Source organism: Corella eumyota, chromosome 1 (assembly GCF_963082875.1).
Source record: "Corella eumyota chromosome 1, kaCorEumy4.1, whole genome shotgun sequence".
Lineage (NCBI taxonomy): Eukaryota > Metazoa > Chordata > Ascidiacea > Phlebobranchia > Corellidae > Corella > Corella eumyota.
Window position 1 is genome coordinate 12919069 of NC_137490.1, and position 15962 is coordinate 12935030.

The 15962-nt window shown below is 30.5% G+C and overlaps 3 protein-coding genes across 3 annotated transcripts; 1 reads left to right on the forward strand and 2 right to left on the reverse strand.

Moving 5' to 3' along the window:
* Positions 1–635: 635 nt before the first annotated feature.
* LOC145763551 (1,4-alpha-glucan-branching enzyme-like) lies at positions 636–4548 on the forward strand. Its single transcript, XM_082575024.1, has 15 exons — positions 636–736; positions 898–1055; positions 1221–1330; positions 1447–1569; positions 1674–1864; positions 2165–2362; positions 2475–2667; positions 2849–2944; positions 3039–3149; positions 3387–3558; positions 3649–3791; positions 3896–4026; positions 4111–4228; positions 4304–4405; positions 4483–4548. Exons 1-15 carry the CDS (start codon positions 636–638, stop codon positions 4546–4548), a joined length of 2013 nt encoding a protein of 670 aa, XP_082431150.1.
* A 73-nt stretch (positions 4549–4621) lies between these two features.
* LOC145764224 (uncharacterized) lies at positions 4622–7999 on the reverse strand. The gene is made up of 7 exons (XM_082575841.1): positions 7861–7999; positions 7672–7788; positions 7418–7531; positions 7088–7340; positions 6813–7011; positions 6487–6628; positions 4622–6345 (listed from the first exon to the last, which is right to left on the reverse strand). Exons 1-7 carry the CDS (start codon positions 7976–7978, stop codon positions 4841–4843), a joined length of 2448 nt encoding a protein of 815 aa, XP_082431967.1. The 5' UTR covers positions 7979–7999; the 3' UTR covers positions 4622–4840.
* Positions 8000–9017: 1018 nt separating this feature from the next.
* Positions 9018–15730, reverse strand: LOC145764223 (SNF2 related chromatin remodeling annealing helicase 1-like). Its single transcript, XM_082575840.1, has 14 exons — positions 15324–15730; positions 14548–14674; positions 13758–13903; positions 13337–13517; positions 12960–13110; positions 12587–12754; positions 12250–12456; positions 11632–11856; positions 10892–11062; positions 10438–10620; positions 10136–10240; positions 9715–9837; positions 9409–9527; positions 9018–9222 (listed from the first exon to the last, which is right to left on the reverse strand). The coding sequence occupies exons 1-14, from the start codon at positions 15697–15699 to the stop codon at positions 9042–9044; spliced, it is 2463 nt and encodes an 820-aa protein (XP_082431966.1). The 5' UTR covers positions 15700–15730; the 3' UTR covers positions 9018–9041.
* Positions 15731–15962: the final 232 nt, after the last annotated feature.

The following is a 15962-nucleotide window of genomic DNA, read 5'->3' on the forward strand; positions in this document are numbered from 1 at the left end:
CACTTTGGTCTTTAACTGACATTAAAAACAGTTCATTATTTTAAACTGTGTGTTCAATCATTTTGTAAAAACACGATATTGAAATTTTGTTTTAGTATCAATCGCCTGTATTTAAAACTTTTGTATAATAGACTTTGTACTATTATACAAAAGTTTTAAATACAGGCGATTGATACTACCAGGACTTGGTTGTTTTGTCTGGTTGCAAATAAAATAGATTGCCTTGCAATCTGTTTTGTCTGGTTGCAAATAAAATAGATTGCCTTACACACTTGTTTTTTCAAGCTAAATAATGTAGATTTGTTCGCTAATGTAAGTTTTTCTCCTGTACAAAATAATAGATTTATATGATAAAGACTATTGTAGATTTAAACACATTAATTGTTATTAATGAGATTATTTTGCAATAAGGAAACTCGTGTTAGAGTATTTGCCGGATGAAAGATGAAAATGACAAAAGAAAAAGTAAAACTAAGCCTCTTGAAGGGATTAAATAATAATGCATTTTATAATTCAATAATAAGTTTTGGCATATGACAATCGTATTCCCATATAAAAACGAAGCGCAATTCGTATAAACAGTTTAAATTGAGATTGATAAAAAACTCAACTAAAATTTTCGATTTTTATCTAATATGATGGATAGCCAAAATCACCCGAAAGTGATCAACAACCTTAAAAAGATCTCGCAAAATGGCACTGTTTTTTGTGAATATATAGAGAATGTAAAACAAAGGTAAATTGAGAATTTAATACCTACGTTATTGTTACCCAACAATTTCTTAGTTATTGCTTTATAGAAAGCACAGTAAAATTCTTTAAAAACAGAACTGCTAAAAATAAATAATTAACAAATTACAATCGAATTTGTTTTAGTTTCTTTTTTTGAATTTTCAGATTCCAAAAAATCAAAACGGAAATCGAATCAGCCGAAGGTTTGGATAATTTTTCAAAAAGTTACGAACAATTCGGAGCAGTAAAAACCCCACACGGTGGCGTAATTTTCAGCGAATGGGCACCGGAAGCACATGCTGTATATCTTACCGGAAATTTTAGTAAGAACATCCTTCAATTGTTTTTTAAACGTAAAAAGACGCACCAGGCAACTTACCTATATTTTATAAGTAGGCTATATGTTGCAAAATTAAAAAATATAACTATTTATTAAATTAATTTAATTTTTAAAATGTAAAAAACATATGACATTGATTTATTTTAAGATGGAAACGAGAAATGGCGATTTGAGAAAAAACCTTTCGGTAAATTTGAATTGTACGTTCATCCTAATAACAACGGGACTTGTAAAATTCCAAATTTAAGTTCAATAAAGGTATGTTATCAAATCACTACTTTAATTTGTTTAAACAACCCCTTGCAGTAAGATATATAAATATTTAGCTAAATATTGCTATATATTAAAAAACTTTCAAATCTAAACATTTTTAGTTGATCGTCGAAACAAAAGCCGGCAAAACATTGAAAAGATTATCTCCTTGGGCCACTAATATTTGTAAAAATAATGAGAGTGGCCATTCCGAGTGGTTATTTTGGAACCCGCCTAGCCACGAAGTTTATAACATAAGAATATTTGTTTAAATCAAGAAAGAAATAAACAGCAAATTTTAACAGTTAACTTTTTTATTTTAATAATTATATTTTTATTTCTTTTTTAGCAAATTAATTCAAAACCCACAATCTTACGCGAACTTCGAATTTCCGAAATTCACATGAACAACAGAACTTCAACTTTCAAGAACTTAACAAAGCATTTGCTGCCTCGAATTAAAGATTTAGAATACAACTGCATTCTACTCAAAATACACGATACTGATTTAAAATCTCTTAACTTGTTTTCAGTGTCTAGGTAGGCCGAATCGTTGTAAATATATTGCCATTAAAGAAATATAAATTTAAAATAATTAATCTAAAACAACATAAAATAATTTGAATAAAAGTAAACCAAAATACACGATACTGATTTAAAATCTCTTAACTTGTTTTCAGTGTCTAGGTAGGCCGAATCGTTGTAAATATATTGTCATTAAAGTAATATAAATTTAAAATAATTAGTCTAAAACAGCATAAAATAATCTTGATAAAAATAAACCAAAAATTACTTTACTTAATAGGGAAAAACAAATAATATAGCAGTTATATATTTTAGCGAATATGGCACTTTAGAAGATTTAAAAAAGTTGATTGATATTGCTCATGGGATGAAGATTAAAGTAATCCTGGATGTTGCTCATCATTCAACATCCGAAAGTTTAGAAAATGTAAACGGTGGAAGTTATTTCAAAGAGCTGGATACAAGCGATGAAAATAGTGAAATGTCAAAAACATGTGGTTATGATTATTCCAAGTAAATATTTTTTAAATAAAAAAATATTAATTTAAATTTCTTTCCATGAACCTTCTTTGCAAATACTTTATTAAAACATTTTATCAATTTTTAATATCCATATTTTTCTTAGATGGGAGGTATTGCGTCTTTTAATTTCTAATCTACGTTACCTTGCGGAAGAATACAATGTAGATGGATTTCGGTTCGCAGAAACTGATAACATACAATCTAAATGCAAAACAACAGCAAGTTTTAGGGTATATTTAATGCTCGCCAATCAAATATTGCACCAATTTTACCCGGAAATATTTACATTCTTTGAGGTAGTTAGTTTATTTAATATGCTATGTATTTTAATTAAATTTTATTATCAATAAGCGGACCCAATAACGACCTAATATTTGTCCTCTTCTCTACATTTTATAAAGAATAAGTAGATTAATTGCACAGGTTGGGAAAGATTATAGCTGATCATTTTATTAAAATGTATTATCATTCTTTCAGGGCGATGAAGATACTTTCGGTGCATGTCGATCGATTAGTGAAGGTGGACTAGGATTTGATTACAAAGTTAAAATAACAACTCCAATGTGGACCAAGGTAAACATACACATTTAAATTGAGTTAGCAATAGAATATTTAATAATATAATAGTTTGTTGACTTTCAAAATAGAATTCTAATTTTTAATCCAGCTTTTGAACGACTACAAAGATGAAAATTGGAATATGGAACACATAATAGACCAATTGGCAAATACGAAGGTAGAAGAAAAGGAGATTGTATGCACGGAATACACACACAGGGTACCTAAAACAGCTTTACGTTTTTTGGTGTTTATTTATCCTCAATAAGGAAAAGTCAACTTAACAGAATACACTTATGATAACATTCTTGTTACCCTGACCAAGTCTTGTCTTTGACTGACGTGGGAACGTGTGATGATGTTGCGTAATCACTAATTGGACGTTGGTTTTAGACTCGGCAGGAATAAAAAAATATTTGAGACATTTGTTGATTATAAAATTATTGTATTTCTACAGAACCCGTCCGATAACGAAAGCTTAATAAGACAGTTACTTGGTAATTTAATCGACACCAACATGTCTATAGACAGTCCACTTACAACTCACGTTGATAGAGGTTTAAGTCTATACAAGATGATAAGACTTTTAACACATTCTTTATATGCGGACTCTTTCTTAAGCGTAATAGGTAAGTGTTGAGTATCAAGTTGATCAGACAATAAATATGCAGCTATATTGTGAAAGACTTTATAAACAAAACAACATATGTTGAATTTAGGAAATGAGTTTAAAAGTCCAGGTACAGATACTTCAAATTTTCAACTTTGTGATAATGAAACATCGCGATACAAATTTTTAAACAGATTTGATCGTGCTTTAAATATGACCGAATCCAAGAAGAAATGGTTGTCATCGCCAGCAGTAAGTTTTTCTTTAAACTATGCCCTATCTCAATATACAACGTATTTGGTATAAAATATAAATTTATTTGTTAGATAATATTCTTAAATGTTATTTTCTGTTAGCGTCACGTAACACGCATTCACGAAGACGACAAAGTAATTATTTACGAGCGAGCAAACTTGTTGTTCTTATTTAACTTTCACCCAACTAAAAGCTACCCTGATTATAGAGTATCAGTTGAACATCCAGGAACGTAAGAATACTTTATTTACATTTTATTAGACTTCCTATCTAAAGTGTTAACTAACAAAGATTCAACTTAATTTCCTTTTTGAAGGTACAAGATTATTCTTGACACTGATGCCCGATTTTTCGGAGGCCATGGCAGAAACCAACCAACCACAAATTTTTTTTCGACATATGGAGAATTTAATAATAAAGTTAACTCAATCATGGTATGTTGACACTCTAAATGCCATGCTTTTAAAAAGTATATAAAATCTGTAATCCAGTTTTGTCTGTGTGTTTAGAATTTCTTCTTTCACACTGGACTTACAAAATTGATGAAAGTCATTTTACGATTTGCGCCTTTTTATTTTTACATTGCACCACCTTTAAGCAACACTTTTACGGTAAACCAATACGCTTATCAGGGCAATCAAATAGAAAATAAAACTAATTTCAAAAAATATATGATTTTTATATTTAGGTATACCTTCCCTCAAGGTGTGCTTTAGTTATGGAGAATCAACACGCAAAAGAAACCTCGTTGTAATTGTGGTGATATATTTCATTGTAAGACAAAGAAAACCAAGTTTGGAAAATATTTGTCAAAACATTCTGTATGCTAATTTTGTAAGTGTTATGTGCTGTGCTAAAATTTGTTTTTGGAAATTTTTATGTTGATGACTAAATAAACAAAATAAAAAATAATTGTCTCTTATGCAATACGAGTAAGTACTTTTGACTTCAGGCTTTGGACAGAGGTAGTTTCGCAATAAAACAGCATTTATTAAACAAAAACAACAATACATGATAACACAACTACAATATAACGACCTTAAAAACTAACCATTAAATATATTAACATTACATGGATAGTTATTAGGAAAATACCGGCAAACACAAACGCCTTCGTAACATCTTGAAACCTTTGGTTGCATTAAATCATGTCTGCAATACCCTTCACTGCCATCTGCTTTAACACACGACACAGTTTTTGTGATGGTACAACTTTCAGGATTACATGGGGTGTTTTCACTGTATTTAACCTGCCCGCAGTATATCACGCAGTTCTTTTCTTGGCTTAAAGTTGTAGGGCAACCGTAGGCTCCGCCATCCGTGCAAGTTCGACTCCGTGTTTTCTTACCGGTTCCGCATTTAGTTTGGCATTCCGACCAAGAAGCCCAGTTAGTCAAAGTCGCACATTTACCAGTGTTACATGTCTCATGTTCAACGCTTTTGCCTTCGCAGCCGTAACCAGCACTACACGTCCTAGTTCTAGTTTTTTGACCTCCTCCGCAAAGTTTATTGCATGGTTCAAAAGAAGACCATTCCTGCCAGAAGGGACAGATTTGGGTGTTGCAGGTCTGCGTTTCCTGCTCCGGGTCGCCACAGTCGTTACCAACACAACGACGTTCCCGGTACTGGTACCCAGACCCACAAGTTTTACTGCACGACCCCCATGGTGCCCATTCGGTAATGTACGATGAAACGCCGGAGTATTGCTTGTACAAGCCTGATCTTGGAGTATAACATAAAGGCTGTTCGCAACATCCTACAAAGCTTCCTGTAAGCGGTGGTATGCCAGGCCAGTCTACATTCTTATACGGACAGAGTGGAGAATAAATAGACGAGATTCCACCGTTTTGAATAAAGTTATTCAGTCCCAGCAAGTTGTTGAATTGGTTAGGCGAAGATCCGCCTACTTGAGAGTAACTTCCAGTTGGAAGGGAAAATTGTCGTCCTGTTGTGCTGTTAAGGTCAAGCGAATATGCCAGAATGTTTGGAATCTGAGTAGGTGCTGGTGACTGGGTATTCGGCCTCAAATTAGAGCTATAAAAACTCAATAGGTTTTGAAGTGAGTTAGTATTTGGGGTCATACCCGATGGATTGTTTAAGTTGCCAAAAAGATTATTCAACGGGTTGTTAAAGTTTCCCAGGGCACTGTTCTGTTTGTCGTCTGCAATAATTTTATCCGCAATCTGCTTCCAGTTATCGGCGCGAACTTGCCCAGACGTGACCATGTTCCAAAACTGTTGTTGCAACTGGGCGTTCGAAAAGTAACTGGTAGCAACGCCATATAAATGTTGCATCAAAGTGTTTGTGTTAACATTAGCAGCACAACCTGCAGTCAAACAACTGTGATAGTTATTCAAGAAGTTGCCGTTTGTAGAAGCTTGGTCGAAAGGTAAACACATTGCTTGACCAAATAAATCTCGCTCGGTTGGTTGGGCGGGCTTGTTAGCGTTACCAGATCGAACAGTGATTTGGTTAAGTCTAACAGGATATAAACAACCAATGTTATCGCGCCAACAACCGTCGATAAGGTAGCATTCATACTCGGTGATTCCTAAAGCAAAAATATAAAGTGTTAAGATTAAAAATTAAAAAAATATATCGTACCTTTTTTTTAAAGAACATACAGGCCATAATATTTAATTTTGAACTATGATTTTAAATAAAATATGTAAGAAGAAGCATATATTTGTACCTTGCCAACCAGCTCGTTTTGCATAATTGTTAAAATGAATAAGAACATCGACCATATAACAACCAGGGGAACCACCTAATATTTCACTTCTGTGTTCCTGAATTAAACAATTAGTAAGCAATGGATTCCAGGGTGCCCCGCTCTGCAAAAAAAGAAAATAAATTAGATACTAATACAGTTGATATTTAAATAAAAATTGTGTAATGAAAGTAGCAACAGTGTATATATATAAATATAAACTTTGTTAGCAAGGGGATATATTCTGGCTATCCAAAACATATACAAACATATTAATTTAACAGCAATTTCTACACTGTTTTACTTACGATTTGAGCATATCGAGTTGCGTATTTCAAAAACGCCTCGTTACGAATAGCTAAATGACAGACTGGAACTCCAGGTAAAATTGCTTGGCCCAACACACTTCTAAACCGGTAGAGCTCGTAATCGAACGCGCAACCTGGGGTACTGAGACACTGGGATATTTCCGTGTGTGGAGATAGACCACTTGCTGGACATTCGATTCTGTTAAATTAAATTTATTTTAAAAAATCAGAACACAAAAAAGTCATCAGATTTTGAGAAAATGTTGTTTACTAACCTTTGACAATACGGGACATTAACTGGGGGTTGCATATCATGAACTGAAGTAAATTGAACTTGGCAGTTGTTCGGGAAAGTCAAACATTGTTGACCAAAACCACCTAATCCACCAATACCAGTTAAACCACTAATACCAGTTAGACCATTGGTACCAGTTAAACCACCAGAGATCGGAAAATTACCAGTAGAAGCACCACTATCCGGAAAACCACCGTTTACGTTAAAGGTATTCCCAGTAGCAGTGTTACCGCCTTTAAAAATTAAATATTTTTAATTTTGCTGAAAATATCGTTGCAAACTGGAGGTAAATATATTTAATTTTACTTACCAATACTTAAAAATCGTTCTTCGGTCAAACTAGGTTCTTCTTTAGGCTTTAAATTAGCAACTAAATTTTCACCAAAAGCCTCCATATTGATATTACTTGCCTCTTGTGGGATAACTAAAATAATACAGTCTTGTTAATACAAAAGTATTGACTATATCATATAACGCATGTAGATGCAAATTTTAAAATTTACTATTTGAAAAGCATGTTTAATAGAAAAAAAATTTAGCGTTTTTATTACAACAGCTATTTACCAGGAATTTTAAGAAGACATTTTCCTTTTCTATAACAACAATGAAGTTGTGCTGTGCAGTTTGTTCTACTAACAACTGTTTCACCGGTGCACATAAATCTACATGGCAACTCCGAATCTAATAAAAATAAATTATTTAAAAAAATATTTCAAATTTGAAAAAAAAAATTTTCTATTGATCATTTTTTACCTTTGTTGCAGATTCCAGTTTGTGCAAGTCTTCGCTGATTTTGGAGGCAATTATTTGCTTTGCAAATGCTTAAAAATATCATAACGACGACAAACTTGGTCGTGAACAACAACGACATATTTTCGATCTTTTAAACCCAATTTACTGTACTTTAATGCTGCTGACTTATTTTTTGCTAGTTACTTAGTTAGCTCTGTCAAAGCTTTGTGATGGTTTCCATTAAACCAAGCTTGCTTATATACGACTTGCAGGGCGGAGAAAGATATTACGTCACGAAATTAGATTTCCCTTTGGGCAAGGTCACTGCAAGTGACGTCACAAAATACAACTCGAAAACGTGGAAAGACGAAGAAACAATAACAAACAAAGGCAGTTAAGTAAAGTAATTACGGTGGTTTTAAATAACGTGTTTAGGTGGTAACGTCATGAATTTAATTCCTATGTAATCTATAAACTGTGTTTTTAAGATATTTGTAGTATTTTAAGGTTAACCAACGAGGAATTAAATTAATAAAGATAAGTAACATAAATTATTTCGAATATTCTTAAAGTTGTGTGAACAAAAAATTCTTTATGCATAACATTCTAATTAAAAATTACATAAATGAGATTAATTACAAAATATTATTAATTTTAATATACTTTAAAGTAAAATTATGACGTCACATTTCTACGTCTTCCTAATTCAAATATCCGTGACGTCATTTTACGACGCACGTGACCTGTTTTAAAGAGCGTCGTGAGTGTCTAAAAATACTTTGACAATAAACTTTTTATTTAGAATGACCCCACTTAGGATAAAAATAAATTTTAGGTTATTTTAGGTTATTTTTAACCAGCTAACATAAAAAAAGGGTTGTTTAGAAAACAAATTTATTTTTAAATTTAGAAAACGAAAAAATGGTTTATGGTATGGTTATCCTAATATAGAAACTACTTGCGCGAAATTCTAGGTAAATTAAATATTTCATTTATAATTAAGATGTCAAACTTTTTATTAAATTATTTGGACTAATAGTTATCAAAATTTATTGCATAACATAACAATTTCTTGCCAAAAAAAACTTAAATTTTTTCTTTTAACTTTTGCATGACGTAAGGATTAAATGACGTTATGATAAAATAACGTATTTTGTGTGACGTAATATCTAGCACTTACATTCCTCAATAAATTTTGACGTTTAGGCCGCTTTAAAAGGTGGATTCCACATTTTTTGTTTCTTGTTATTGTTTTGTGGATTACATTTTGTTTCCGGTGACTTGCCTCGCTTTCTAGCTAACCCCGGAGGCTCTTTCACGTTGGCCGTGACGTCACAGTCATGGGAAAGTGACGTCACAAAGCCCGACTCTTTTTCGGTCGATCTAAACAAAAAAAGTTAAATTTTTTTTTTACAAAATTCGGTTATCCTAAAGCTTTTTATTAAATTTTTAGTTATTTTAAAAAAAATCATAATTAAATTTTATTACAATAAAATACTAATATATTTTTTTTCTAATTTAAGTCATTAAATATAAAATAAATTATTTTATTTATTTAATTAAAATTACAAGCTATTCTGTGATTCAACTTGTTCTAATAACTCTAACATTTCAAATTCTTCGTCGCTAAATTGGGGTTCATCTGAGTTATCATTATTGGTAGGTTTCAAAATTTCTTTTTCATTTACCTGAAAACAATTAAAGTTTGATAAATTTATGTTTAAAAAAACAAATAAAAAAAATGCATAATTATGTGTAATTACTGTAAATGGCTTGGATATTAGCTTTTTTAAAAAAAAATCATTTTTTGATGTTTCAATTTTTAAATAAAAATATTTTTTATGTATATAATAATTAAATTAAGATAAAACTTACCGAAAAATATTTTTCGATGTGATTTTGTGTCTTGTCGCGTGGACCTTCATGTGATTCTGTATTTTCAAAGTTTGTTCCATTTAAACCAGCTTTTCCCAACACATCCAACTTATCTTTAACCAACTTATTCAAAAAAAAAACTATATTTATTAATCATATAAAAAGGTGGTTATTATGTTTTTTTAAGTACTAGCTTAACAAAAGTTTACTCAAGGGCGCTACAGCATGAAAGCAGTTTACTCAAGGGCGCTACAGCATGAAAGCAGTGGGAATTAAACCCAGGACCTTATATAGTGGAGCCAAGTGTTCTGACCACTACACCAAGCTTTTTGTTAAAAGAATCAATAAAAACCTAATACTAATAGTAGAACATTAAATAAAAAAAGATAAACTTATTTGCAAATATGAATATTGTATTTACCTGCCAAATGTAATCATCAGCTGTTCCTCTTGCAATAAGATAATGTACATTTACAACATCTCGTTGTCCTATGCGATAACATCTGTCCTCTGCTTGCACTAATATCTTAAAATAATTAAAGCTATTTCAAAAAGTGTAACATTTTGCTCATTAAAAAATAGATTTTAAAAAAGAAATACCTATGTTAAAACAAAGGCAAAACCAAAAAGGATTATTTTCAAAAAAAAAATACAAAACTTTTTAGTCAAAGCTTTTAAGTAAAAAAAAAAACATTTTTATAATAAACCTATTAAAAAAATTACCCCTGGATTCCAAAATAGTTCAGAAAATACAACTAATGATGCAGAGTTCAAAGTAATTCCCATGTTTGCAGCTGTAATACTAAGTAAAGCTATTTTACAAGATGAATTTTCCTGAAATTTGGAAACTTCTTTCTGCCTGCGATCAGAGGGTGTTGAACCATCAATCCTTATATATTCGTAATTCTGTTCAAGAAATTTTTTAGTTAAATATTTTAGTAATGTAATTTTAAAATAATTTTAACACTAATTCAGAATATCCAGTATTATTTTAAAACCTAAAACACATCTTAATAAAAGATTTTTAAAACAAAGATCATTAATATTAAGAAAAAGTTGCAACATATTTTTTTATACTAGAAAAAAAATAAATAAAAATTTTAATACACTGCTGAGCACAATTTAAATAACCCAAAATTTAAAAAAATACAAACTTTTTTTAATACAATTTATATACCTTTTTATCCAGGTCCTGCTGTACAGCATCCAACATCATTTTATGATGAGCAAAAAGTAAAAACTTATGACCTCCTTCCAGTAAATCTAACACATAGGCTCGCACTGCAGATAATTTAACATGGGCAGTTTCATTAAAATATTGAAGTAAAACTCCATGCTTCTCTATACCCTGTTGTTAAAAATAAGAATAAATTTAAAAATTTTATTTTGGGTTTGTATATTATAATTTGAAGATAAAATACTACTTGAAATAATGGGTTACCAAAAAAATGAATAAACATGAATCTAATGCTGACTTGACCTCATGTAAAAATTAAATTACAAAATTAACACAAAAAATAGCCAATTTCCAAATGTTTGACTTTTTTTAATAATAATCTATCTTAAACCAAATTTTTTTTTTTATATATCTTTATCCTTGATGTGGGATGGTCGATGCACAACCTAAACATAGAGTAACATCAGTTACTCCATCCCAGTCTCGAGTTTTTTGTGGCAGTTTGGGATCTCATAGAAACTTTAATTGCCCAGTAATTATACTGCTGATTAAATGCTGGCTCAGCATTAGTTAACATTGTTTATAGTGCCTTACTCAAGGGCCCTACAGCATGATATCACTGGGGATCAAACTCAGGATTTCATGTAGTTTAGTAGGAAGTGTTTTGACCACTACACCATGCTGCCGGTTTATATTACTTTATATTATTATACAATATAATAACAACAAAGGTTACATACAGACATTCCTTTTCTTTCAATATTTTCTTTTGCTTCTTTCAAAGCTTTCTTTTGTTTGACTGAACATTTTCCACTCTGAACATCTAACGTCACAGTTCTCCTTAATTTTGGGGGTAACTGGGTTAAAACTTCATCTTTAGTTCGACGGAGCATCACAGTTTTTTGAAGAATGAGTCGTAATTCGTCCATGTTGGAGGACCCCGAATAATCCCAACCAAAAGCATTCTAAAAACCAATTTTAAGTAAATGCTTAGATTTTTTAATATTTAATAAAATAAAAAATTTTTAAATATGCCTTTAAAAATGATTGGTTAAATTAGTTTTAAGGAAAACAACCAGGCCAACAGCATATACAGTTAACGGTTAAATTTTGTGTTAATATACAAGTTCAAAATTTACTTAGTTGCAATTTTTTATTATAAAAGAGCAAATATCCCCTTTAAATATTGACATTTAAGCCAAGGTAAATACTACGTAGAAAGTTTTATAAGGATGTTATATTTGCATTGTACCATATAATATAACAGTAAAACTATTAAAAAAATGGTAGTATTGTTTGGTTTTACGATAAACACATCACAATCTACCTAAAAAAATCAGAATTTTATTAATTTATACCTGTTTCGCTGCACAATATCTTAACCCAAAAGCATGAAAATTTGGAAACAAATCTGATCTAAGCACAGACAATTGTGTAAACAATTCCACGGGTCTAGAAAGTGCTGGGGTGCCAGAGAGTAATAAAATATGACGAGAGCGCTTTAAAATTTTGGTAACTGCTTTTGATCTTGCAGTTTTAAAGTTTTTTATAAAGTGTGATTCATCCTTAGATAAAAATAAACTATTTTTGTAATTTTGATAACCTTTTATGTAAAATTTAAGTTTTTTTTATAATTTTAACATTTTAAAATAACAAGTGTTTTTTAACCAACAAAGTTTCAAAAAACAGTCTTACTAAAATGACAAATTGGTAATTTCTGCTGGCAAATTCTTCCTGTTGCTTGGCAACCAGATCATAACTAATAATGGTTACACTATAGTCTGAAGATCTGGTATCTCGACCTGTTAAAATCACATTTATGTCATCTTCATGTACTTGAGTTGGTAACCATCGAAGAAGGGACTAAAAGATTGCAATTTAAAGTTGAAAATATATTCTATTTAATTCTTAAACTTTTATTTATTTCTATTTAACCATACATTTTTTTTAAAACATTTACTAACTAAAAATGTAAACAAATAGCCTATACCAATTTTATTTTAATTTTCAACAATGGCAGTTTTTTATTAAAGCATTTCATACAAAACAAAAACTATGTAATAACAACCTCTTTCCACATTAGCCGAACAGAAGAAGGACAAACAATAAGAAGAGGCCAATGATGTTTATAATAAGCAGCAATACAAATACTTTGAACAGTTTTTCCCAGACCCATGTCATCTGCAAGAAGTATTTTTCCATGTCGTGATATTGCAAAACTAAAGAGAAGAAAATTATCATTTTTTAATATAGGCTTAAGCACTTCAATTTATTTTTTAAAATGTCAACAACAGACTTAAATAATATGGCAATATCAAAATCTTTTTTTTTATATTGTGACATGATACACATTTAAATAAGCTACAAACAAAATGTAAATGTTTTGAATAACTCTTAAATGAGTAGATCAAACTTAACAAAAATTTTTAATTCTATTTTTCTTACTTTACTCCTTGCTTTTGAAAAGGCATCAACGACGAAGTAATTTTGTCATCAACTTCCATGAGGTCATACTCTATAGGTTCAACTTTACTCTCCTTCCCAGATATAATATCTTTAAACACTGTGGTTATGGCAAGTGATAATGGTTCTATATGGACAGATTGAATTTTTCGCAATTGACTCACTTAAAAAAATATTATTTAAAAATTAATTAAACACTTTATTATTATCACAAATGTAATGTTTTATGAAAAACATTATATAAATTATCAACAAAATAAACTTTAAATAAATGTATCAAAAAAGAAAATATATATATATATATTTATTTATTTTTAAAATAATAATCATTTTTGTAATATAAATTACCCATGCATGCAGTATTCCTTTAACAAAATACTAAATAAAACTATGTTCAACTTACACAGTGCATTATAATCACATAAATGAAAACTCCATTTTCTGGTAAAATTGTTGTAAGAGTTTGATGGAATAGTTTTAAATATATTAATACAGGACAACATGTAAGGAATTTCTATTTCAAATCTGTCTTCTTCAAGCAAGTAGCAACTTAAACAACACAAGTTATAGCATAATCATTAAGTTAACACAAATTATTTTAACTAGTCAATAGTAAGTGTCGTAACATTATCGCAACTCTCAACTAATATATATCCCTGATAATTACCCCATGCACACCAAAAGGCGGTTTATTTTGACAATACTAAAGTACGGGATGCGGGATAGTGCGGGACCGTATGTAAACGTTAACGAAAATTCGCGGAATGCGAGACGGAACGGAATTTTTGTACTTTTCTGCAGGATGATTGCTGTTTTTATCTAAAGGGCTAAGGGGTGATGCGGGATTAACTTTAAACGTCAAGAAATGATGCGAAATTGAATATAAAGCACAAGGGAAGATTAGGGGAGGGTATAAAAAGTCCGTCCTTTTCCGCATTCAGCGTTTTTTTGTTAACGTTTACATACGGCCTCGGTATTTCCCGCACCCCGCAACTTCCCGCATCCCGGATTTTAGTACTACCCGTTTATTTTATTTTGTAGACATATAAATTGGACATACATATATAGCCTATAGTCCACCAAGATATATCATATATAAATTATGTATAGGCTATACATTAATTTTAAAATATATATAAATTTAATGTGAAAAAATTATTGCTTAATTAGAAATCATTTAATAAATGACTAACTTTCCTTTTGTAAGATTGTCAAAATTATCTTTAATGTCAATTGCAGATGAACCACCATCTTTGTTTTTAACCAAAACTGTGTCTTCGGGGTATGGAAGCTTGTGACCAAAACTTTGGAATTTTTCAGCTGTATATAAATACATTTAATAAATAGAAAACTTTTTTAAACTAAGTTTAATTTTTATTTGATTACAACAAAGACTCAAAAATTAAAAAAAGGTTATTTTAACCTTTTTTTCTTTTTTAAAAAAGTTTATTTTAATTTTTTTTAATTTAATTATTCTCTATGTAAAAAGGTCAACTTCATGACATAAACATAGAGGAACACCAGTTATTCTAACCCAGTCTCAAGTTGCCTTCAAGAGTTTGGGATACTCTAAATTATAATTGCTCAATAATTCAGTTGGTGATCAAGTATTTCGTTAGCAAGAGTTTATACCATCTATAGCCCCTTAACCAAGAGTACTACAGCGTGGAAGCAGTGGGAACCGAGTCCAGGCCCTTTTTTTATTTTTTATTTTGGTTTTTCGCGCATTGATAAAAGTAAATAATAAATACGATATACAATGAATATTACAACAATGCGACGGGAAAATATGACAAAATCAATTTAATGATTTAAAATATGCCAAAAGTAATAATGTTTATACAAAGATTTTATAGTACATTATGGCATGGTCACCAAACCCAGTATGTACCTAAGCCGGTGTTATGAGCAGAGCATGACACCATGCTAATGTTTTTTAAGAATATAGGATTAATAACTCTTAACTTACATAGAGTTTGGAACTGGTTTAAAGAAAAAGACCATCCTTTAGTTTCGGGGTCGTACTTTCTAGTTGAAAGACTTTTAAATGCTGTCACTAACTTTGCATTATATGGAGCTATAACCAAAAACCTTTGCCCAACTATTGATTTACATTTAATGGACGGAGCATTTAAACCCGAATTCGTCCAACTATTTTTGTTATAGAATTTGGTGTTACTTTGAGCACCCGATTTCACAACGTTATTATTTGGAAGTTGTTTTTTAAAAAAAGTTGGTTTAGCGATTTGACCAGATTTATCTGCGTTATTTTTTGATTTCAACAAAATTGCTCGTTCGCGATTTTCTTTCATTCGCTGCTTTTGCTCGTCGGAAAAATTACTCATCTTTATTTAATTGTGTATGCGCAAAAAACCCTAAAACATCTACAAATTTGGTTTATTTGTTATCATCACATAGATAAAATTCCAAACATGCTTCAAATTTTGCGTAAACTCCCGGCAATGTTTAAGAAAATTTAAACAGCTGATTTTGATAAATAAATGTGTGTAGCAATTATCCCCAAAATAATAAAAAAAGTTTTATTATTTTGTATAAAAAATACTGTTTTAATAGTTCAAATAGGCATGATTTTTTTGCGTAATTTATC